The sequence below is a fragment of the Apodemus sylvaticus genome, chromosome 6, assembly GCF_947179515.1.
Source record: "Apodemus sylvaticus chromosome 6, mApoSyl1.1, whole genome shotgun sequence".
In the NCBI taxonomy this organism is placed as follows: Eukaryota; Metazoa; Chordata; class Mammalia; order Rodentia; family Muridae; genus Apodemus; species Apodemus sylvaticus.
In genome coordinates, this window is record NC_067477.1 from 21,265,488 (window position 1) to 21,289,304 (window position 23,817).

Sequence of the window (23,817 nt, forward strand, 5' to 3'; positions counted from 1 at the left end):
GATCCAAGGGCCTCTCCTCTCATTGAAGTCCCACAAGACCATCCTCTGCTACTCATGTGGCTGGAGCCCTGGGTCCCTCCATGTGTACTCTTTGGTTGGTGGTAAAGTCCCTGGGAGCTCAGGGGATACTGGTTGATTCATATTGTTGTTCCTTTTCTGGGGCTGTAAACACCTTCAGCTCCTTGGGTCCTTTCTCTGGTTCCTCTGTTGGAGACCCCATGATCAGCATCCCCCTCTATAATTATCAGGCACTAGCAGGGCCTCTCAGGAAATAGCTAAATCAATCTCCTGTAAGCAAACACTTGTTGGAATCTATAATGGTATATGTGCTTGGTAACTGTATATGGGATGGATCCTCAGGTGGGGCAGTTACAGGACAGTCTTTTCTCCAGTCTTTGCTCTATATTTTGACTCTGTATTTTCTGCCATGGGTATTTTGTACCCCATCTTAGAAAGACCAAAGTATCCATACTTTGGTCTTCCGTCTTGAGCTTCATATGGTCTGTGAATTGTATCTTGGGTATTCGGAGCTTCTGGCCTAATATCCATGTATCAGGGAGTACATACCATGTATGTTCTTTTGTAATTGGGTTACCTCACTCAGGATATTTTCTTTTTTTTTTTTAATTTTTTTTATTCGATATATTTTTTATTTACATTTCAAATGATTTCCCCTTTTCTAGCCCACCCACTCCCCAAAAGTCCCGTAAGCCCCCTTCTCTCCCCCTGTCCTCCCACCCACCCATTCCAACTTCCCCGTTCTGGTTTTGCTGAATACTGCTTCACTGAGTGTTTCCAGAACAAGGGGCCACTCCTCCTTTCTTCTTGTACCTCATTTGATGTGTGGATTAAGTTTTGGGTATTCCAGCTTTCTAGGTTAATAGCCACTTAATAGTGAGTGCATACCATGATTCACCTTTTGAGTCTGGGTTACCTTACTTAGTATGATGTTCTCTAGATCCATCCATTTGCCTAAGAATTTCATGAATTCATTGTTTCTAATGGCTGAATAGTACTCCATTGTGTAGATATACCACATTTTTTGCATCCACTCTTCTGTTGAGGGATACCTGGGTTCTTTCCAGCATCTGGCAATTATAAATAGGGCTGCTATGAACATAGTAGAGCATGTATCCTTATTACATGGTGGGGAATCCTCTGGGTATATGCCCAGGAGTGGTATAGCAGGATATTCTGGAAGTGAGGTGCCCAGTTTTCAGAGGAACCGCCAGACTGATTTCCAGAGTGGTTGTAGCAATTTGCAACCCCACCAGCAGTGGAGGAGTGTTCCTCTTTCTTCACACCCTCTCCAACACCTGCTGTCTCCTGAATTTTTAATCTTAGCCATTCTGACTGGTGTAAGGTGAAATCTCAGGGTTGTTTTGATTTGCATTTCCCTAATGACTAATGAAGTTGAGCATTTTTTAAGATGCTTCTCCGCCATCCGAAGTTCTTCAGGTGAGAATTCTTTGATTAACTCTGTACCCCATTTTTAATAGGGTTGTTTGGTTTTCTGGAGTCTAACTTCTTAAGTTCTTTATATATATTGGATATTAGCCCTCTATCTGATGTAGGATTGGTGAAGATCTTTTCCCAATTTGTTGGTTGCCGATTTGTCCTCTTGATGGTGTCCTTTGCCTTACAGAAACTTTGTAATTTTATGAGGTCCCATTTGTCAATTCTTGCTCTTAGAGCATAGGCTATTGGTGTTCTGTTCAGAAACTTTCTCCCTGTACCGATGTCCTCAAGGGTCTTCCCCAGTTTCTTTTCTATTAGCTTCAGAGTGTCTGGCTTTATGTGGAGGTCCTTGATACATTTGGATTTGAGCTTAGTACAAGGAGACAAGGATGGATCAATTCGCGTTCTTCTGCATGCTGACCTCCAGTTGAACCAGCACCATTTGTTGAAAAGGCTGTCTTTTTTCCATTGGATGTTTTCAGCCTCTTTGTCGAGGATCAAGTGGCCATAGGTGTGTGGGTTCATTTTTGGATCTTCAATCCTGTTCCATTGATCCTCCTGCCTGTCACTGTACCAATACCATGCAGTTTTTAACACTATTGCTCTGTAGTATTGCTTGAGGTCAGGGATACTGATTCCCCCAGACTTTCTTTTGTTGCTGAGAATAGTTTTAGCTATCCTGGGTTTTTTCTTGTTCCAGATGAATTTGATAATTGCTCTTTCTAACTCTGTGAAGAATTGAGTTGGGATTTTGATGGGTATTACATTGAATCTGTATATTGCTTTTGGCAAAATGGCCATTTTAACTATATTGATTCTACCGATCCATGAGCATGAGAGGTTTTCCCATTTTTTGAGGTCTTCTTCCATTTCCTTCTTCAGAGTCTTGAAGTTCTTGTCATACAGATCTTTCACATGTTTGGTAAGAGTCACCCCAAGATACTTTATACTGTTTGTGGCTATTGTGAAGGGGGTCATTTCCCTAATTTCTTTCTCAGCCTGCTTATCCTTTGAGTATAGGAAGGCCACGGATTTGCTTGAGTTGATTTTATAACCTGCCACTTTGCTGAAGTTGTTTATCAGCTGTAGGAGTTCTCTAGTGGAGTTTTTTGGGTCACTTAGGTAGACTATCATGTCATCTGCAAATAATGATAGTTTTACTTCTTCCTTTCCAATTTGTATCCCTTTGACCTCGTTATGTTGTCGAATTGCCCGAGCTAGTAGTCCAAGTACAATATTGAAAAGATAAGGAGAAAGGGGGCAGCCCTGTCTAGGCCCTTATTTTAGTGGGATTGCTTCAAGTTTCTCTCCATTTAGTTTGATGCTGGCTACTGGTTTGCTGTATATTGCTTTTACTATGTTTAGGTATGGGCCTTGAATTCCTGTTCTCTCCAAGACTTTAAGCATGAAAGGATGCTGAATTTTGTCAAATGCTTTTTCAGCATCCAATGAAATGACCATGTGGTTTTTTTCTTTGAGTTTGTTTATGTAGTGGATTGCATTGATGGATTTCTGTATATTGAACCAACCCTGCATTCCCGAGATAAAGCCTACTTGATCATGGTGGATGATCGTTTTGATGTGTTCTTGGATTCTGTTGGCAAGAATTTTATTGAGTATTTTTGCATCGATGTTCATAAGGGAAATTGGTCTGAAGTTCTCTTTCTTTGTTGGATCTTTGTGTGGTTTTGGTATCAGCGTAATTGTGGCTTCATAGAAGGAATTGGGTAGTGTTCCTTCTGTTTCTATTTTGTGGAATAATTTGAAGAGTATTGGTGTTAACTCTTCTTTGAAGGTCTGATAGAATTCTGCACTGAAACCATCTGGTCCTGTGCTTTTTTTGGTTGGAAGATTTTCTATGACTCCTTCTATTTCTTTAGGCATTAAGGGACTGTTTAGATGATCTATTTCGTCCTGATTTAATTTTGGTATTTGGTATCTGTCAAGGAAATTGTCCATTTCCTCCAGATTCTCCACTTACGTTGAGTACAGGCTCTTGTAATAGGATCTGATGATTTTTTGGATTTCCTCAGTTTCCGTTGTTATATCTCCCTTTTCATTTCTAAGTTTGTTAATTTGGATACTTTCTCTGTGCCCTTTGGTCAGTCTGGCTAAGGGTTTATCTATCTTGTTGATTTTCTCAAAGAACCAGCTCCTGGTTTTGTTGATTCTTTATATGGTTCTCTTTGTTTCTACTTGATTGATTTCGGCCCTGAGTTTGATGATTTCCTGCCTTCTACTCTTCCTGGGTGAAATAGCTTCTTTTTGTTCCAGGGCTTTCAGGTGTGTCATTAAGCTGGTAATGTATGCTCTCTCCATTTTCTGTTTGGAGGCACTCAGGGCTATGAGTTATCTTCTTAGCACTGCTTTCATTGTGTCCCATAGATTTGGGTATGTTGTGTCTTCATTTTCATTGTGTTCTAAAAAGTCTTTAATTTCTTTCTTTATTTCTTCCTTGACCAAGGTATCATTGAGTAGAATATTGTTCAATTTCCACGTATAAGTGGGTTTTCTGTTGTTTTTGTTGCTATTGAAGACCACTTTTACTCCATAGTGATCTGATAGGAGGCATGGGATTAGTTTGATCTTCTTATATTTGTTGAGGTCAGTCTTGTGACCAATTATATGGTCAATCTTGGAGAAGGTACCATTAGGTGCTGAGAAAAAGGTATATTCTTTTGCTTTAGGATAGAATGTTCTATATATATCAGTTAAATCTAATTGGTCCAAAGCTTCAATTAGTTTCATTGTGTCCCTGTTTAGTTTCTGTTTTCCTGATTGGTCCATTGAGGAAAGTGCAGTGTTGAGGTCACCCACAATTATTGTGTTAGGTGCAATGTGTGCTTTGAACTTTAATAAAGTTTCTTTTTCGAAAGAGGGTGCCCTTGCATTTGGAGCATAGATGTTCAGGATTGAGAGTTCTTCTTGTTGTATTTTTCTTTGACCAGCAAGAAGTGTCCCTCAGAATCTCTTTTGATGACTTTGGGTTGAAAGTCAGTTTTATCTGATATTAAAATGGCTACTCCAGCTTGTTTCCTGAGACCATTTGCTTGTAAAATTGTCTTCCAGCCTTTTACTCTAAGGTAGTGTTTGTCTTTGACCCTTAGGTGTGTTTCCTGTAAGCAGCAAAATGTAGGGTCCTGTTTACGTATCCAGTCAGTTAGCCTATGTCTTTTTATTGGGGCATTGAGTCCATTGATGTTAAGAGATATTAAGGAATAGTGATTGTTACTTCCTGTCATTTTTGACGTTATTTTTTAAATTTGATTGGTTAACTTCTTTTGGGTTTGATGAAAGGTTACTACTATCTTGCTTTTTCCAGGGTGAAGTTTTCCTCCTTGTATTGATGTTTTCCTCCTATTATCCTTTGTAGGGCTGGGTTTGTGGATAGATATTGGGTAAACTTGGTTTTGTCATGGAATATCTTAGTTTCTCCATCTACGGTGATTGAGAGTTTTGCTGGATATAGTAGTTTTGTTTGGCATTTGTGTTCTCTTAGAGTCTGCATGAGATCAGCCCAGGATCTTCTAGCCTTCATAGTCTCAGGTGAAAAGTCTGCTGTGATTCTGATAGGTCTTCCTTTATATGTTACTTGGCCTTTTTCTCTTACTGCCTTTAATATTCTTTCTTTGTTTAGTACATTTGGGGTTTTGATTATTATGTGACGCGAAGTATTTCTGTTCTGCTCCAGTCTGTTTGGAGTTCTGTAGGCTTCTTGTATATTCATGGGCATCTCTCTCTTTAGGTTAGGGAAGTTTTCTTCCATAATTTTATTGAAGATATTTGCTGGCCCTTTAAGTTGTAAATCTTCACTCTCATCTATGCCTATAATCCTTAGGTTTGATCTTCTCATTGTGTCCTGGATTTCCTGGATATTTTGGGTTACAAGCTTTTTGCTTTTTGCATTTTCTTTAACTGTTGAGTCCATGGTTTCTATGGTATCTTCAGCATCTGAGATTCTTTCTTCTATCTCTTGTATTCTGTTGTTGATATTTGCATCTATGTCCCCTGATTTCTTCCCAAGGCTTTCTATCTCCAAAGTTGTCTCCCTTTGAGTTTTCTTAGTTGCTTCTACTTCTGATTTTAGATCCTGGATGATTTTGCTTAGCTCCTTCACTTGCTTGTTTATGCTTTCCTGTAATTCTTTAAGAGCTTTTTGTGTTTCCTCTTTCATGACATCAGCCGTTGACCAAAGTTCTCCTGTATTTCTTTAAGTGTTTTTTGCATTTCCTCATTATTGGCTTTTGTATTCTCCTGGATTTCTTTCAATGATTTTTGTGTTTCCCTTGCAAGGGCTTCTAACTTTTGATCCATTTTCTCCTGAATTTCTTTAAGTATGTACTTCATGTCTTCTTGTACCAGCATCATGACCAGTGATTTTAAATCCAAATCTTGTTTTACTGGTGTGATGGGGTATCCAGGACATGCTGGTAAAGGAGAATTGGGTTCAGATGTTGCCATATTGCCTTGATTTCTGTTAGTGACGTTCCTGCGTTTGCCTTTTGCCATCTAGTTCTCACTGGTGTTAGTTGGTCTTGTCAATGCTGGACTCACCAGTGCAAGCTGCCCCTTCCCAGGTGGCCTCTGGTGCACAGCTTACCTCCTGCACTGCCTGGAGACAGGGTGCTGTTGCCCAGGCTGTTCAGACCCCGAAGCAGACACCTGAAGGCTCCTGCTTGGGCCTGCTGGATTCACCGGAGCACACCGACTTCTCCCTGCTGGCCACCTGGAAGCCCCTCTTGCCTCTTTCAGGACCTGGAGATGTGGTGTTGCCACCCAGGCTGATCTGGATCTGGAAGCGGAGTGGTCTGAGGGCTTCCGCCAGAGGCCTCAGGACTGAAGCCTAAGCTCTGTGCCACAGGAACGAGCTGTGCTGTGAGCTCCCAGACTGCCTCTGGGTGCACACCAGGTCTCCTGCACTTCCTGGAGACCAAGTGCTGTGGCCCAGGCTGTTCAGATCCCAAAGCAGGCACCTGAAGGCTCCCGCTGGGGCCCGGTGGATTCACTGGAGCACACCGACTTCTCCCCGCTGGCCGGCCGAAGTCCCTCTTGCCTCTTTCAGGACCTGGAGATGTGGTGGGGATGATATTTTCTAATTACATCCATTTGCCTAAGGATTTCATAAAATCATTGTTTTTAATAGCTGAGTAGTTCTCCATTTTGTAAATGTACCACATTTCTGTATCCATTCCTCTGTTGAGGGACATCTGGGTTCTTTCCAGCTTCTGACTATTATAAATAATGCTGCTGTGAACACAGTGGAACATTTATCCTTATTATGTGTTGGAGAATCTTCTGGGTAGATGCCCAGGAGTGGTATAGCTGGGTCCTCAGGTAGTACTATGTCCAATTTTCTGATGTACCACCAAACTGATTTCTAGAGTGGTTTTACCAGCATGAAATCCCACCAGCAATGGAAGAATTTACCTCTTTCTCCACATCCTCTCCAACACCTGCTGTCCCCTGAGATTTTGATCTTAGTCATTCTGAATGGTGTGAGGTGGAACCTCAAAGTTGTTTTGATTTGTATTTCCCTGATGACTAAGGATGTTGAACATTTCTTTAGGTGCTTCTCAGCCATCTGATATTCATCAGTTGAGAATTCTTTGGTTAGCTCTGTACCCCATTTTGAATAGGGGTATTTGTTTCTCTAGAGACTAACTTCTTGATTTCTGTGTATATATTGGATATTAGCTCTCTATCAGTTATAAGGTTGGTAAGGATCACTTCCCAATCTGTTAGTTGCCATTTTGTCCTATTGACAGTGTTCTTTTTCTTACAGAAGCTTTGCAATTTTATGAGGTCCCTTTTGTCAAGTCTTGATCTTAGAGTATAAGCCATTGGTGTTCTCCTGTTCAGGAACATTTCCCCTGTGTCCATGTGCTCAAGGCTCTTCTCCACTTTCTCCTCTATTAGTTTCAGTGTATCTGGTTTTATGTGAAAGTCCTCGATCCACTTGGATTTGAGCTTTCTACAAGGGGATAAGAATGGATCAATTTGCATTCTTCTAACTGCCAGTTGAACTAGCACCATTTGTTGAAAACGCTGGTTTTTCCCACTGGATGGTTTTATCTCTTTTGTCAAAGATCAAGTGACCATAGGTGTGTGGGTTCATTTCTGGGTCTTCAATTCTGTTCCACTGATCTACCTGCCTGTCACTGTACCAATACCATGCAGTATTTATCATGATTGCTCTGTAGTATAGCTTGAGGTCAGGGATGGTGATTCTACCAGAAGTTCTTTTATTATTGAGAAGAGTATTTCTTATCCTGAGTATGTTGTTATTCCAGATGAATCTGAAAATTGCTCTTTCTAGCTCTATGAAGAATTGAGTTGGAGTTTTGATGGGGATTGCATTGAATCTGTAGATTGCTTTCAGCAAGATGGCTGGTTTTACTGTATTAATCTTGCCAATCCATGAGCATGGGAGATCTTTCCATCTTCTGAGAATCTTCTTCAATTTCTTTCTTCAGAGGTTTTAAGTTCTTGTCATACAGATCATTTACTTGTTTAGAGTCACACCAAGAAATATTGTTTGTGACTAATGTGAAGAGAGTTGTTTCTCTATTTTTTCTCACCTTGTTTATCCTTTGAGTAGAGGAAGGCCACTGATTTGTTTGAGTTTATTTTATATCCAGCCACTTTGCTGAAGTTGTTATACTTAGTTATATAGTGTTATATATAGTTGTTAGCTATAGGAGTTCACTGGTGGAATTTTTGGGTTCACTTAAGTATACTATTATATCATCTGCAAATAACGACTATTTGACTTCTTCCTTTCCAATTTGTATCACTTTGACATCTTTATGTTGTATAATTGCTCTGACTAGTACTTCACGTACTATATTGAATAGGTATGGAGAGAGTAGACAACCTTGTCTACTCCCTGATTTTAGTGGGATTGCTTCAAGTTTCTTTCCATTTAGTTTGATATCAGCTACTGATTTGTTGTATATTTCTTTTACTATGTTTAGAAATGGGCCTTGAATTCCAAACCTTTCCAAGATTTTTATTATGAAGAGGTATTAAATTTTGTCAAATGCTTTTTCAACATCTAACGAAATGATCATGTGTTTTATTTCTTTGAATTTGTTTAAGCAGTGGATTACGTTGATAGATTTCTTTATATTGAACCATCTCTGAATCCCTGGGATGAAGCCTACTTAATCATGATGGATGATCATTTTGATTTATGTACAGAGAACAAAGGGCTTTTCAGTCAGGACAGCTACCTATTGATTTACTGATGGGCTTGCTTGATTGGTTTTTGGAGCAGTGTCTAAAAGAAGGGCTCAAGTTAAAACCTTAAACTTGGTTGCTTTGCCTCAGACTGCCAAGTATCTGGGATTATAAGCATATGCCATCATGCCCAGATATGAGTCACCACTCACATGGCAAAGACCATAACAGAGGAGTATCTCTCCTAGCATATCACACTGGCATGCAAAAGAGGTAGAGTGAAAAACAATACATTTACTGTCTGTATGCCTTCCATGTGTGCTTTCTCTTAACATTACCTTTAACAACTACAAAACACTGGTTACTTCTAACATTCAATCAGACTGTAAACTTACCATTAGATGATGGTTTCATAGAAAGGCCTATTAAAGCCACATCATTGGCACAGGGGCTCTTTGCCACTTTGATATCTTCCACATCTAATTGTAAATTCTTGACCTCCATTTCTGTAAGTATACGTCCAAGATTCCACTGAAGAATAGGCTCTGTGGATGACAAATTTAGGCACATAAATCAAAGCAGTATTCTTGAAACTGAAACATCATTACTTTTTTTAAAAAGGGGTTTTAGGAAAACTATGTAAGGGAAATATTTGATTGTCTAAAGTGTGTAGGCAACATAGTAGAGGCTAGAGAGATGGTGCAGCAGTTAAGGACATTGGCTGTTCTTTCAGGTGACTTACATTTGGTTGCCAGCACACAGAGCAGCTCAATATTGTTTGAACCTCCAGTTCCAGGAGATCCAATGCTCTCTTCTGGTCTCTCAGGGAACCAGGCACCACACCTGATGCACAGACATGCATACAGGCAAAACACCCATGAACATATGAATTTACACTTAATCAGTTCAAAATTGGTAAATTCTTATTATGCAAAGGAGAAAGAATGAAGTTCTCTTAATAATTCTGTGGCAAAGTCACATTGCTGAAGAACATTTAGAATGGGAGACATTGCTTTATCCATGTATGTGCTTGGAATGACAACAGCTGGAACACAAAACAGGAATATTTATAATTTAGGGAGCAGTGTCTGCTTCAAAATCGAACATTTCTCTTTGTTTTTTATTTTGTTTTGTTTTTTGTAATCCTATCAAATCAGCAATAGATAAATTGAAAAGGAGAATAAACCTAGAGTAGAAGCAGATGTTATCATCAGTAAACAAGTGACTAAAGTCTCTAGGAAATATATAGTCATTGGGAGTGGATTATCAGAAAAAAGCAAGCCAGTGTGAGACTCTTCAGCTAATCAAAGGATGCATATCAGCTCACATGGTCAGCGTCCTTCCTATGGCAAAGCAGGTGTTCCAGGAGCTGATGTTTTTTTGTTTGGTTTGGTTTGGTTTTAATTCCTCTGCTTTGTTTTTTGTCAAGCTCTAACTCAGAAGTTTCTCTTTTTCACCATATCTGTTCCTTCCTCTCTGAGAAGCATCCCCTGTAATCCTAAAAGGCATGGGGCTCTCCCTGGACCTCAGTGCAGCTGAGTGTCATTGGAACTCAAGAGTCATAATGTACTCTTACTCAGCAGGCTGGAGTAGGTCAGGATCCTCTTTGACAGATGACTATTATAGTTTTAAAACTTAGAAGTCCTACATTGGTATGAAAAAAGGTTAAAGTTAAGCCAAATTTAAAATATATAAAAAGTTTTCCTTCTGATAAAAACATTTTTAACAAAGTAAGATATTTAAAAACTCCAGAAGAATAAAAATTCTTCCTCTTTTGGAAAAAAAAATTAAGAGACAAGAGGAACAGAAAAGTACAAAAGTAACCCAGGGCAACTTGAAAGAATACGACTGTGTGATTTTAAAAACAGTCAATGCACTTCTAACAACAGAGACAACAAGTAATAAGTTGCTAGTTGTTTATTCTCCAACATGGTCCTATCTCTTCAAGCTGTCCTAGTCAACTGCAGACCCAAACTCCTTAGGAAGCTCCCCTCTTCCCCTGACTTTGTGTAAAGAAAGAGAAGCAGTTATATTTCTGTCTTTTGGGGCGGGGGAAGCGGGTATTATACAGTCTAGCTACAGCTAGGAAGGGGAAAGCAATGTCAAAAGCAAAGACTTCTGAGGAGCTTGAGGTAAAGAACTGATTTTGGGGCTGTAGAGTGTTTATAAGTCATTCACATCTGACAATAGAGGATAAGAAAGTTTGATTTACTGCCTCCTTCCTTAAGGTAAAAGCTGCTTGGGGTCAGATGCTGTATTTTAAGAAGTCTCACAAGAACTGGAGTGTTACTAACCTAAGCTTCAGACAACTGAGAACTGATGTGGAAATTTGACCTGACTGACAGAGGGCAAGAGTAGCACACGGACATTTGTTGGCATTAACCATCTTTCTTTTATTTTTATTGGATATTTTCTTTATTTACATTTCAAATGTTATCCCCTTTCCTGGTTTCCCCTCCAAACAGCCTATTCCATCCTCCCCCTCCCCCGACCCTTTCCCCGCTCCCCACCCCAGCACCCCCTAAGCTTCCCAACTCACCCACTCCTGTTTCCCTGTCCTGGCATTCCCCTATAATGGAGCATTGGGTCTTCTCAGGACCAAGGGCCTCTCCTCCCTTTAATGTCCAATTTACCACCTTTTAACTGCAGGAAAACTTACTTGCTTATGGTAAAGACCATTCCCGAATGGCCCTTTTTGTTCAATTTAGAGTTTATTGGTGTGAAGAGACTATGTGACCATAGCAACACTTTTAAAGAAAAATGTTTAATTGGGTCTGGTTTATACTTTCAGAGATTTAGTCAATTATCATCATGGCGCAAGCATGGTGGCATGCATGCAGACTTGGTGCTGGAGAAGGCAAGAGTTCTATGTCTTCCCTGAAGGCAGCAAGGAGTGAGTGTGTCACTGGGTGGAGCTGAAGCCTATGTAAGACCTCAGAGCCTGCCTCCTCACTGACACACTTCCTCCAACAATATCACACCTATTCCAACATTGTTACACCTACCAATAGTGCCTTTCCTTATAAGCCAAGCATCCAAATACAGGAGTCTGTGGGGCCATTCCTATTCTAACACTGTAACCTGTCATGTGCCATATGCATAGTTTCCACTTCTGAGGCCCTTCAGTTGTTCTGATTATTAAAAACAAACTCTGTTTCTGGAAAATGAAAACAAAAACAGGAAACCTAGAGAGTGGTTAAAGTTTTATGACTGCTAAAGTAAGAAAGAGAGAAGTGGTTGGTGTGAAGGTCAATGTTGACCTGTGATTAAAAAGCAGTTTACATTTAGGAGACATAATTTAATGCCTGAGTTGTGGTTTATTGTAGTGTCTGCTAGATAAAAAGCAGTAAGAGGATTTTTATGCATCTCTTTGTGTTCAGTCGGGGAAAGTCTTAGAGCCACGCCCTCAACTGTACTCGACTCTCCCTTCCATTTGGAGCCTCATATCTCTAACTTGTAACAACCGATATTGTTCTACTTGATTGCTCTACAGGAGTGGAGGGTCCATCGCTGTTTCTCCCATGTTTGTTAATCCTTGTCATCAGGAATCTTATCTGCTCTACTTAGAAAATATATTCTTTGGGCTGCTACTACTCAACTCCTGTACTCCATGCTCCACAGCCTGAGGATACCTCTTGCTTGTAATGATGCAACATCAACCAGTCATGGCCTTTTTTCCATTCCTATCATCCTCCCCCAGAGTCAGATCCCTGCATGGCAAGCACCCAACACTGGGACCTTTTCTAAACATAAATCAGAATGTATTTATGTTTAGAAAGTAGGCAATGTACTCAATTCATGCAGTTTTGTTATTGCTTGTTAAATCCCACATCTTCCCCACAATCCCGGCCAGCATTTACAAACTCAGGACACACCAACCACGCCATCATTTTCTGTGTTCATCAAGGAGTGGAGGGACTCTGGCCCTATCAAGCATGGAAGCTTGGTGCTGGCAGGCCTTGCCCTTCTTCTCCATTTCCTTTACCTTGTTTTTTTTTTAATATTTTTATTTTCTATATTCTTTGTTTACATTCCAAATGATTTCCCCTTTCCCAGATTTCCCGCTCCCCATATGTCCCATAAACCTTCTTCTCTCCATCCCTTCTCCAATCACCTCCCTCCTTTTTCTCTGTCCTTATATTCCCCTCCAATGCTAGATCAATCCTTTCCAGGATCAGGACCCTCTCCATACTTCTTCATGGAAGTCATTTGTTATGTGATTTGTGGTTGTGTATTCAGGGCTTCTGGGCTAATTAATATCCACTTATCAGAGATTGCATTCCAAGTGTATTCTTTTGTGATTGGGTTACCTCACTTAGGATGATATTTTCCAGATCAAACCATTTGCCTAAAAAAATTGTGAATTCAAAAAGAGCCTTTTCAACAAATGGTGCTGGTTCAATTGGAGGTCAGCATGCAGAAGAATGCAAATTGATCCATTCTTATCTCCATGTACTAAACTTCACTCCAAGTGGATCAAGGACCTCCATGTAAAACCAGACACACTGCAACTAATAGAAAATAAACTGGGGAAGACCCTTGAGGACATGGGCACAGGGGAAAAGTTCCTGAACAGATCACCAATAGCTTATGCTTTAAGATCAAGAATTGACAAATGGGACCTTATAAAATTAAAAAGTTTCTGTAAGGCAAAGGACTCTGTTAAAAGGACAAAACAGCAACCATCAAATTGGGAAAGGATATTCACCAACCCTACATCTGATAGAGGGCTAATATCCAATATATACAAAGAACTCAAGAAGTTAGACCCCAGGGAACCAATTAACCCTATTAAAAAATGGGGTACAGATCTAAACAAAGAATTTTCACCTGAAGAAATTCGGATGGCCGAGAGGCACCTTAAGAAGTGCTCAACATCATTAGTCATTAGGGAAATGTAAATCAAAACAACCCTGAGATTTCACCTTACACCAGTCAGAATGGCTAAGGTCAAAAACTCAGGAGACATCAGGTGTTGGCGAGGATGTGGAGAAAGAAGAACACTCCTCCACTGCTGGTGGGGCTGCAAGATGATACAACCACTTTGGAAATCAGTCTAGCGGTTCCTCAGAAAACTGGACATGACACTTCCAGAGGACCATGCTATACCTCTCCTGGGCATATACCCAAAGGATTCCCCGGCATGCAGTAAAGACACATGCTCCATTATGTTCATAGCAGCCTTATTTATAATAGCCAGAAGCTGGAAAGAACCCAGATGTCCCTCAAAGGAGGAATGGATACAGAAAATGTGGTATATTTACACAATGGAATACTACTCAGCAATTAGAAACAATGAATTCACAAAATTTTTAGGCAAATGGTTTGATCTGGAAAATATCATCCTTTACCTTGTTAAAACCCATTAGATTGCATTCCTAAAGCAACGACCAAGATCTATTCGTTTATTAGCCACTTCCTCCTCCTGAATTCTAGGTATCGTGTTTTAAAGCCCAGAATAAAACCCCTCTTTGGTTCACCTAAGTAATATGCTCAATCAGAATATACCACTACATCACAGCCCATTCTAACACAGACCTCCCCTTTCTTCTCTTCTTTGAGATTTCACCCACACGGTCATTGATTGCTATTTTTCTTCCTGAGTCATGAAGCAGCCACTTAAACTTTCCTTCCTACAGTAATAAAGGTTCTCTTGTGAAACCAGGTGTTTAGGTGTGGCTTGTGCTTAATATGGGGTACTAGGGAACCCCCCAATTGCAGTATTTTCCAAGGAAGAGTCCTTTCAGATGAAAGAGACCAATCCTATGTCTGCATTTGTCATAGTATTTCTGATGTCTCAGCAACTGTAAACATGAAACATTAATGCAGTATACCTCAATATGTGAGATTTCAGAGTTTCTAATATTTGAAATGATTTTATATTGATATTTTAAGTTTAAAATTAGCACATGTTATAAAATATTAAAATCCTAAGCTAGTAGTACAATTGCCATTGAATAATTGGCTTATTGAGATAAGAGCCATATTGGGGCAGTCATGCACTTGGTTGGAGTTTGACATTAGTCAAGGACAATCCCTGGCTTCGGGCAGGAATCTGCCGGTAGGTAGGACATAATAGGGAAGTAGGTTAAAGCAGAATTTTTATCCTTGGGTGGAGTGCTAAGAGTGTACTTGACTATGGTCAAGGTTAACTTCTCCCAGATAGCCAGGATCCTGCACCACCTAGGGTGGAGTGCCGGAAGTAAAGGTTAAGTTCATTGTTCCTCCAGGTATAGGAATTCTTGAATTAAGCAGGTGACCCACCCAGCTGCCGGAGCAGTCAAGACGAGGACCTCCAAGAGAAGCTAGACAACTTCCACTGGAACTCAGCCTGGAGTCTGGGGGGAAGGATTTGCCCAAACTATTAAAAGGTCTGGCGCCATTAAAGTTTCAGGCTTTGATCAGTGAATATTGTCTTGGCCATTTTTCTTTTCGCCCCTTCCCTATCCATCCCTCAGATTCTGTTCCAGAAACCCACTTCGTAATAGCTGCAGGCAGCTATGGAATCCAACAGAGTGGCGCCCAGACGCGGGGATGGATTCAAGAAGACTTCCTGAGGTGACCATGTCTTTATTTTTTTTTGTTGTTGTTGCTTTTTCTTCCTTTTTTTTATTCGATATATTTTTTATTTACATTTCAAATGATTTCCCCTTTTCTAGCCCCCCACTCCCCGAAAGTCCCGTAAGCCCCCTCTCTCCACCTGTCCTCCCACCCGCCCCTTCCCACTTTCCCATTCTGGTTTTGCTGAATACTGCTTCATTGAGTCTTTCCAGAAGAAGGGGCCACTCCTCCTTTCTTCTTGTACCTCATTTGATGTGTGGATTATGTTTTGGGTATTCCAGTTTTCTAGGTTAATATCCACTTATTAGTGAGTGCATACCATGATTCACCTTTTGAGTCTGGGTTACCTCACTTAGTATGATGTTCTCTAGCTCCATCCATTTGCCTAAGAATTTCATGAATTCATTGTTTCTAATGGCTGAATAGTACCTCCATCTTGGCGAAGCTTCACGGAAAAAGGAAAAGATGGTATCCTGCATGGTGAGTTAGAGGATACAGACTAAGTGAGGCAGTATGGACCCAGTGCTGTACTTGCTTAGGGGGCAGACAGTGGAATATGGGGAAGGAATTTGGTAGGCTTTGTCCAAAGCTCGTAAGAGCTGATTCAGGCGAAAAAGAAAAGAGTTTTAAATATAGGCATAGGTCCGCAGCCTCCTTAAAAGAGCTGCTTAAAGAGGAAAATGGATGCAATTGCTTAACAACAAGCGCACTTTTCTTTCTGTGTATCTTTCTGTGTTTGTCCCAGTACACCGAATGTTTGTCTATGTGTACGTTTATGTCCTCTCTGTGTTTTTGTGTGAATGACTTTGTTTCATGTTAAAAAGAAAAATTGGTAAGGATTTCATCTGCTGGCAACCTCTTGAGCCAGCCGCAGTTTGTGTGGGGACTGATTTAAAGCCATGCCGCAGCAGCGCAGCTCACTCACCCAAGAGGCAAGCATGGCTGGGGAAAAAGCCGCTTTTAAAAGCCGAGAATCCTCAAGGTTTGGGAAAACTTTGGTTTGGCTTGTGAAATTCGTGTAATCGCTTTATACTTGTTTCTAATTGGTTTTAATGGTATAAGGTTTTACATATCTTGACTAAAGAGTTACAAATTAATTGGTTATTTAAAAGGTATAGTGTTATTAAGGAAAGGTTAGTTTAAAACTGGTGATTCAGTGTTGGAGCCGTCTTAACTAGCTACACGGGGCCTAACGCAACTCATGCTTTGTTCTTGTGTATAATTGGTCTTAAAGGTATAGTTTACATGTCTTGACTACATATAGCATTGGCTTATAAGTCATTGGACATGATTTAAAAGGTATATGTTATTAACAAAAAGTTAGGTTAAAGCTGGTAGTTTAGGGTAGACGCCATTTTTAAACAACTCGTGGCATGATGCAACCCAGGAAATACAGGCCTTTAAGATGTTCCTAAATTGGCATGGTGTTTTGTGTGAATCTTAACCTAGAAATTAGACTTATAAAGATTAAGATTTAAAATAATGCCTCTTTAATGTCTCTTTAATAAGTTACACTGTCATACACTTGAACATAAGACCTGGCAGACAAACCTTGTGCTGTAAAAATGTGTTTGCCATTGATTTTAAAGAAAATAGATGGTTTAAAATTGGGATTTACTTCCAAAATTGCAGTTGTGCTCTAATGCAAGGAAAAATTGAGTTACAATAAGAATCGCCAGTGTGTCATTGGCTGCAGTTTTCAGTTTGCAGGCTCACAATTCTTAAAATATCTTGTAATTAAGATAATTTTGAGAGTGATACAGCTGTGGCTTTTATGGGCCCATTGCCACTTTTCCACAAGTTTATAGGCTACAATGGTAGGAGCAAAATTTAACCCTCCAAGATTAAAAAGGAGATCTCAGTAGAAATATATTTGATATCAAGCAGGTTTCTTTGACCATGGAATTACAGGTTTCTTTTGTTTAATCCTCAAAACTTCCTTGCAGGACTGGTAGGTTTGGGTCTGGTCTTAGATAAAAGGCTCAGATTAGAAGATATTTACATTTGAGGAATCTCATACAACGTCCTTGCCAAGGACATTAGGTGGATGCTAGGGCAAATAAAAAAAAAATTACATTTGAGTTAATGCAAAGCTTAGAGCTGCCTCAGGGGAAGCTAGTGAGAAAGCTTTGAGAAATTGTTTCTGCCTTACAGGCCCCACCTAGGGAGTGTTTGGCATAAAAAAAAAATTCTTGACATATCCAGGTGTGGGTTAAAAATACAGTTCAAATCTATGAAAGGTCAACGAGGCTATAAAGGCATTAACATTTGGCCTGGCTACACTCTACAAAATTATTGTGGATTTAAAGGGTTGGTTTTTACTTTACATTCTGATAATTATAAAAGCATTTGATTCAACTTTAAAGAAACAACAAAGCAATTTCATTAGAAAGTTTTTGCCTAAAGGGATGGCTAATAATAGTCTTACCTCATGTGAGAAAAAATGTTTTGTCTCTGTTTCAATACGAGAAGTTAGGATCTTAAATTTTTCAGTGTATAATGTTCATGGAATGTTTGTTACAGGCCTTTGCTCCTAACTATGGACTTCTAAAATTTTTAGGTAAATGGTTTTCAAAGGTTGTTAGGATATATTAATTGCCTTTATCTTATATTTACCTCATCTTAAGCTTGCCACAGGAGGTCTTAAACCTCTGTTTTCAAGGTAGAAAACGTTTGTTCCTTGCTTCAAGCAGCAATCAAATTAATTATTATTAATGGTTGATCTATTACATGGCAAGCATTTTTAGGCAAAATTAATAATTGTTATCCAAAAGATAATTTGTTACCATCAGATCACATGTTCCATTAAGTTTCTCCCTGCTTCAGCACAGACGCCTGACTTGGGTGCTATAGCAGCTATTTTTGAGATGTTAAAAATCAAGCTTTTAATAATAGTAAATATATATATATATATAGCTCATGGTTTAAAATTGCTTAAAATTGTTTCCTTTTTAATACCGCTAATTCTTAATTTTTACAGTTTATGCAAATGTAATTCAAATTTCAAAGAAAAAAGGATATGTTCTCTAAATTACTGTCCTTTAGGTATTTGAAAGCTAACCCAAAGACTAGAGAGACAGATACAATATACTTATATATAATTAATCTTTAAAAAGGTGCCTGGACAAGACCCCTTAAGACAAGGCACATAAAATTTGTATCCCAGACAGGTTATATAGAAACAATCGGATGTACAAGCATATTATTTATATCATCAAAAGGGTAATGGCTTAAAAAATAATTTTGTATTTTTGTGCACATCAAATTATAAAGATTTGTTCTTGATGTCCTCAATTTCTACCTCTACCCCATAATGGTGTTAATCCTAGAGGACTTAATTATTACAGATAAATAATACTCATTTCTAATTTAGAAGATTAAAAAATATGTGCATGTGACTAATGATTCATTTTTAGGCTTTCTAGTTGCAACTGCTCTAACAGGAAAAGCAACTAAAAATGCTACGTTTATTTTCTATAATTACATAGTTATTGTCTCTTATGGTATATACTTTGTGTTCCAACTTAAATTAATAAAACAATATCTTCTTGGAAGAGAGAAGAGAGGGGAAATTGTGTTCCCATGCATATCATTTAAATTACGCTTGCATATTTTTAAGAAAATTTTAAAATTTGGATGCCAAGGAACTCCTTGCTGAGTGTATATGACATCCTGTAAATAGGCATACTGATGTCTAGGTGAAATGAAGGAATTCACTTATTGACATATGCCATAATGATTTAATATTGGGGAAGAAGGCATGCCCCTATGTTTTTTCCACAGAATGCTGCAGAAGCATGCTAGCTACCAGAGTGATTGGTGTGGCATGCTGAAGAAATGCTGACTGTGTGCTTGCTAAATGCCCAGACAATGGTAACATAAGAGCTATATTGGGTATATGTTCTTGACTTACTTTAACTGTCAAATGTCCCAGGATAGATAAATAGCCTAGCTTCAAGCTTTTAGACTTTGTGGGACAGAACATGGAGACTGTTAAGCTAGCTTAGGAAAAATTAATCTAAAGAGGAGTTATAATGACTCTTCTCCTCATTGTGATCAGCTGACTCAACCATAGACTGGTCTAGAAATAATTCCATTATTGAAGATTCCAATTTTGAAGATGGCTAACAATGTTCAGCCAGCTGTGTTAATTTAAAATATAGTCTCCACTTTTCCTGAGAAGTAGCAGCTTATCTCTTGATACACAAGGCTACCTCTCCCACCCCAGAGGCCAAGCTTTGTGTCTTTTGAGTTGTTAATTTGCAACTGAATTGGATATTTCAGGGACAAGTTAATCCCATTCCACCTTTAACTCTTGACCTTGTTTGTTAAGCAGACTGGCTGTCTCCACCCAGGCTCACCTGGATGGAAGGATTGCATGTCTGTTAAAGACACTTGCAGAGCCCCTGGCTTCAAACTTACACAAGTGGATCTCCAAAGAGGGAGCCACATAGAACTCAGATCTATGTGTGTTTGTTTATGAACAAACATGGGTACCAGTGAGATGTGCGAGGCAAGACACCACATGGGGAGGTGAATTTCTGCTTCTGAGTCCCCAGGAAGTACACCTAATTGCATAGGGGTTAACGTCGAGAGGCTATCCTTAAAATAATAAAGGGAGCCTATTACCCCTCCTCTGAAAAAGACTTTATACAATATTTAAGAGGAATTACGTCAATTCTTCCCCTCCTGGTTAAGGCCCGCCTTTTTTTTTAATATTTTTATTTTCTATATTCTTTGTTTACATTCCAAATGACTTCCCCTTTCTGGGATCCGCCCTCCCCATATGTCCCATAAACCTTCTTCTCTCCATCCCTTCTCCAATCACCTCCCTCCTTTTTCTCTGTCCTTATATTCCCTTCCCATGCTAGATCAATCCTTTCCAGGATCAGGACCCTCTCCATACTTCTTCATGGGAGTCATTTGTTATGCAATTTGTGCCTTGGGTATTCAGAGATTCTGGGCTAATTAATATCCACTTATCAGAGATTGCATTCCATGTGTATTCTTTTGTGATTGGGTTACCTCACTTAGGATGATATTTTCCAGATCCAACCATTTGCCTAAAAATTTTGTGGATTCATTGTTTCTAATTGCTGAGTAGTATTCCATTGTGTAAATATACCACATTTTCTGTATCCATTCCTCCTTTGAGGGGCATCTGGGTTCTTTCCAGCTTCTGGCTATTATAAATAAGGCTGCTATGAACATAATGGAGCATATTTCTTTATTGCAGGCCGGGGAATACTTTGGGTATATGCCCAGGAGAGGTATAGCAGGGTCCTCTTTAAGTGTCATGTCCAGTTTTCTGAGGAACTGCTAGACTGATTTCCAAAGTGTTTGTATCATCTTGCAGCCTCACCAGCAGTGAAGGAGTGTTCCTCTTTCTCCACATCCTCGCCAACACCTGCTGTCTCCTGAGTTTTTGACCTTAGCCATTCTGACTGGTGTAAGGTGAAATCTCAGGGTTGTTTTGATCTGCATTTCCCTAATGACTAATGATGCTGAGCACTTCTTAAGGTGCCTCTTGGCCATCCGAATTTCTTCAGGTGAAAATTCTTTGTTTAGATCTGTACCCCATTTTTTAATAGGGTTATTTGGTTCCCTGGGGTCTAACTTCTTGAGTTCTTTGTATATATTGGATATTAGCACTCTATCAGATGTGGGGGTGGTGAATATCCTTTCCCAATTTGATGGTTGCTGTTTTGTCCTTTTAACAGTGTCCTTTGCCTTACAGAAACTTTGTAATTTTATGAGGTCCCATTTGTCAATTCTTGATCTTAAAGCATAAACTATTGGTGATCTGTTCAGGAACTTTTCCCCTGTGCCCATGTCCTCAAGGTTCTTCCCCAGTTTCTTTTCTATTAGTTTCAGTGTGTCTGGTTTTACATGGAGGTCCTTGATCCACTTGGAGTGAAGTTTAGTACATGGAGATAAGAATGGATCAATTCACATTCTTCTGCATGCTGACCTCCAATTGATCCAGCACCATTTGTTGAAAAGGCTATCTCTTTTCCACTGGATGTTTTTGGCTCCTTTGTCAAAGATCAAGTGACCATAGGTGTGTGGATTCATTTCTGGATCTTCAATTCTATTCCATTGGTCCACTTGTCTGTCAATGTGCCAATACCATACAGTTTTTAACACTATTGCTCTGTAGTATTGCTTGATTTCAGGGATACTGATTCCCCCAGAATTTCTTTTGTCGTTGAGAATAGTTTTAGCTATCCTGGGTTTTTTGTTATTCCAGATGAATTTGAGAATTGCTTTTTCTAACTCTGTGAAGAACTGAGTTGGGATTTTGATGGGGATTGCATTGAATCTGTAGATCGCTTTTGGCAAGATGGCCATTTTAACTATATTAATCATGCCAATCCACGAGCATGGCAGATTTTTCCATTTTCTGAGGTCTTCTTCGATTTCCTTCTTCAGAGACCTGAAGTTCTTTTCATATAGATCTTTCACTTGTTTGGCTAGAGTTACACCAAGATACTTTATATTGTTTGTGGCTATTTTGAAGGGTGTCGTTTCCCTAACTTCTTTTTCAGCCTGCTTATCCTTTGAGTATAGGAAGGCAACTGATTTACTTGAGTTGATTTTATAACCAGCCACTTTGCTGAAGTTGTTAATCAGCTGTAGGAGTTCTCTGGTGGAGGTTTTCGGGTCACTGAAGTAGACTATCATATCATCTGCAAATAGTGATAATTTGACTTCTTCCTTTCCAATTTGTATCCCCTTGACCTCCTTATGTTGTCTAATTGCTCTAGCTAGAACTTCAAGTACTATATTGAAAAGATATGGAGAGAGAGGACAGCCTTGTCTAGTCCCTGATTTTAGTGGGATTGCTTCAAGTTTCTGTCCATTTAGTTTGATGTTGGCTACCGGTTTGCTGTATATTGCTTTAATGATGTTTAGTTATGAAGGCCAGCCTTCTTATGAAAGATATTTATCCCCTTGTTTTCTACCTCCTCATTTTCAAATTAATAAAAAAAGGAGGAAATGTACAGAGCTATATTGGGGCAGTCATGCACTTATTTGGAGTTTGACATTAGTCAAGGACAATCCCTGGCTTCGGGCAGGAATCTGCTGGTAGGACATAATAGGGAAGTAGGTTAAAGTAGAATTTTTATCCTTGGGTGGAGTGCTAAGGGTGTACTTGACTATGATCAAGGTTAACTTCTCCCAGATAGCCAGGATCCTGTACCACCTAGGGTGGAGTGCTTGAAGTAAAGGTTAAGTTCATTGTTCCTCCAGGTATAGGAATTCTTGAATTAAGCAGGTGACCCACCCAGCTGCCGGAACAGTCAAGACAAGAACCTCCAAGAGAAGCTAGACAACTTCCACTGGAACTCAGCCAGGAGTCTGGGGGGAAGGGTTTGCCCAAACTATTAAAAGGTCTGGCGCCATTAAAGTTTCAGGCTTTGATCAGTGAATATTGTCTTGGCCATTTTTCTTTTCACCCCTTCCCTATCCATCCCTCAGCTTCTGTTCCAGAAACCCACTTCGTAATAGCTGCAGGCAGCTATGGAATCAAAAACAAAGTAAACAGGGTACAATATTTCATCAGTTTAATTTAAGATATACTTTTTAAAGCTTGGAGGATCAAACCCAGGGTCTCACATGAAGGTAAAGCCTTCAACCACTGAACTACATATACCCTTAATGGCAAGTATTTTAATTTTGTTTAAACAAATAAAAACAGTACAGATACTATTTAAATTTTGTCTGCTTCTTTCCATGGTCTCATGCCCAAGCTAATGTCAAATACTCAAAATGTTTGAGAGAGAGAGAGAGAGAGAGAGAGAGAGAGAGAGAGAGAGAGAGAGAGAGAGAGAGAGAGAGAACTGTCTACCTGTCCTGTTCGACAGGGATTTTTATGAGCCTGACGTTCTTGATTAGCCTAAGTTGGCTAGCTAGTGACTCCTAGGAATCTACCTCAGTGATAGAATTAAAACTCCATTTCACAACAGCCAAATTTTTAGGTTTGTTCTAAGGATCAAGTTCAGATCCTCATACTTGAAAAACATTTTAATATTTGAACTGTTTATTCAGACCCTAGTCCATGAATTGCATTTTATGTTTTTACTACTCTCTATGCATGCATGAAGAATTCAGAGCACTTCTTTGCATAAGTTTTGAAGTTTAATTATGGTATTTTTCTAATTGAATGTTTTCTAAACATAAACATTCAATTAATTTTACTGTGGTGTGTGTGTGTGTGTGTGTGTGTGTGTGTGTGTGGTGTGTGTTTTGCATATATAATTTTGTACCACATTGAAGCCTGGTGTTCTCAGAGGCCAAACTCTAGCATCAGATGCTCCTAGAACTGGAGTTAAAGTCATTATTGGCTACCATTTCTGTTCTGGGAACCAAACTTTGTTCCTCTGCAAGAGGAACAATTACTCTTGGTTGCTGAGCCATCTCTCCTGCCCTTCTTGTTCATTTCTTTTAGGAAAAAAATCACTTTCTTATATTGTAGACATGATGCAGGAGGAGCTGCAGTGGGCAAGTGAGCTTCTTGGTGATGGTTCACTATTTTGCTCAGCTCTGATGGGTATACCTTGGGTATTCCTTCATCTCCAGAATGCTTCTTGCTGCTGCTGTGTCTTCTCATGTTTG

General features: G+C 39.4%; 1 protein-coding gene across 1 annotated transcript in view; it reads right to left on the reverse strand.

Moving 5' to 3' along the window:
- Window positions 1–23,817, reverse strand: part of Catsperb (cation channel sperm associated auxiliary subunit beta) — a 204,910-nt gene that overhangs the window by 129,374 nt on the left and 51,719 nt on the right. The window contains exon 6 of the mRNA XM_052186706.1: window positions 9,033–9,182. Within this exon, the coding sequence (XP_052042666.1) occupies window positions 9,033–9,182 (150 nt within the window). The remainder of the gene's footprint in view (window positions 1–9,032; window positions 9,183–23,817) is intronic.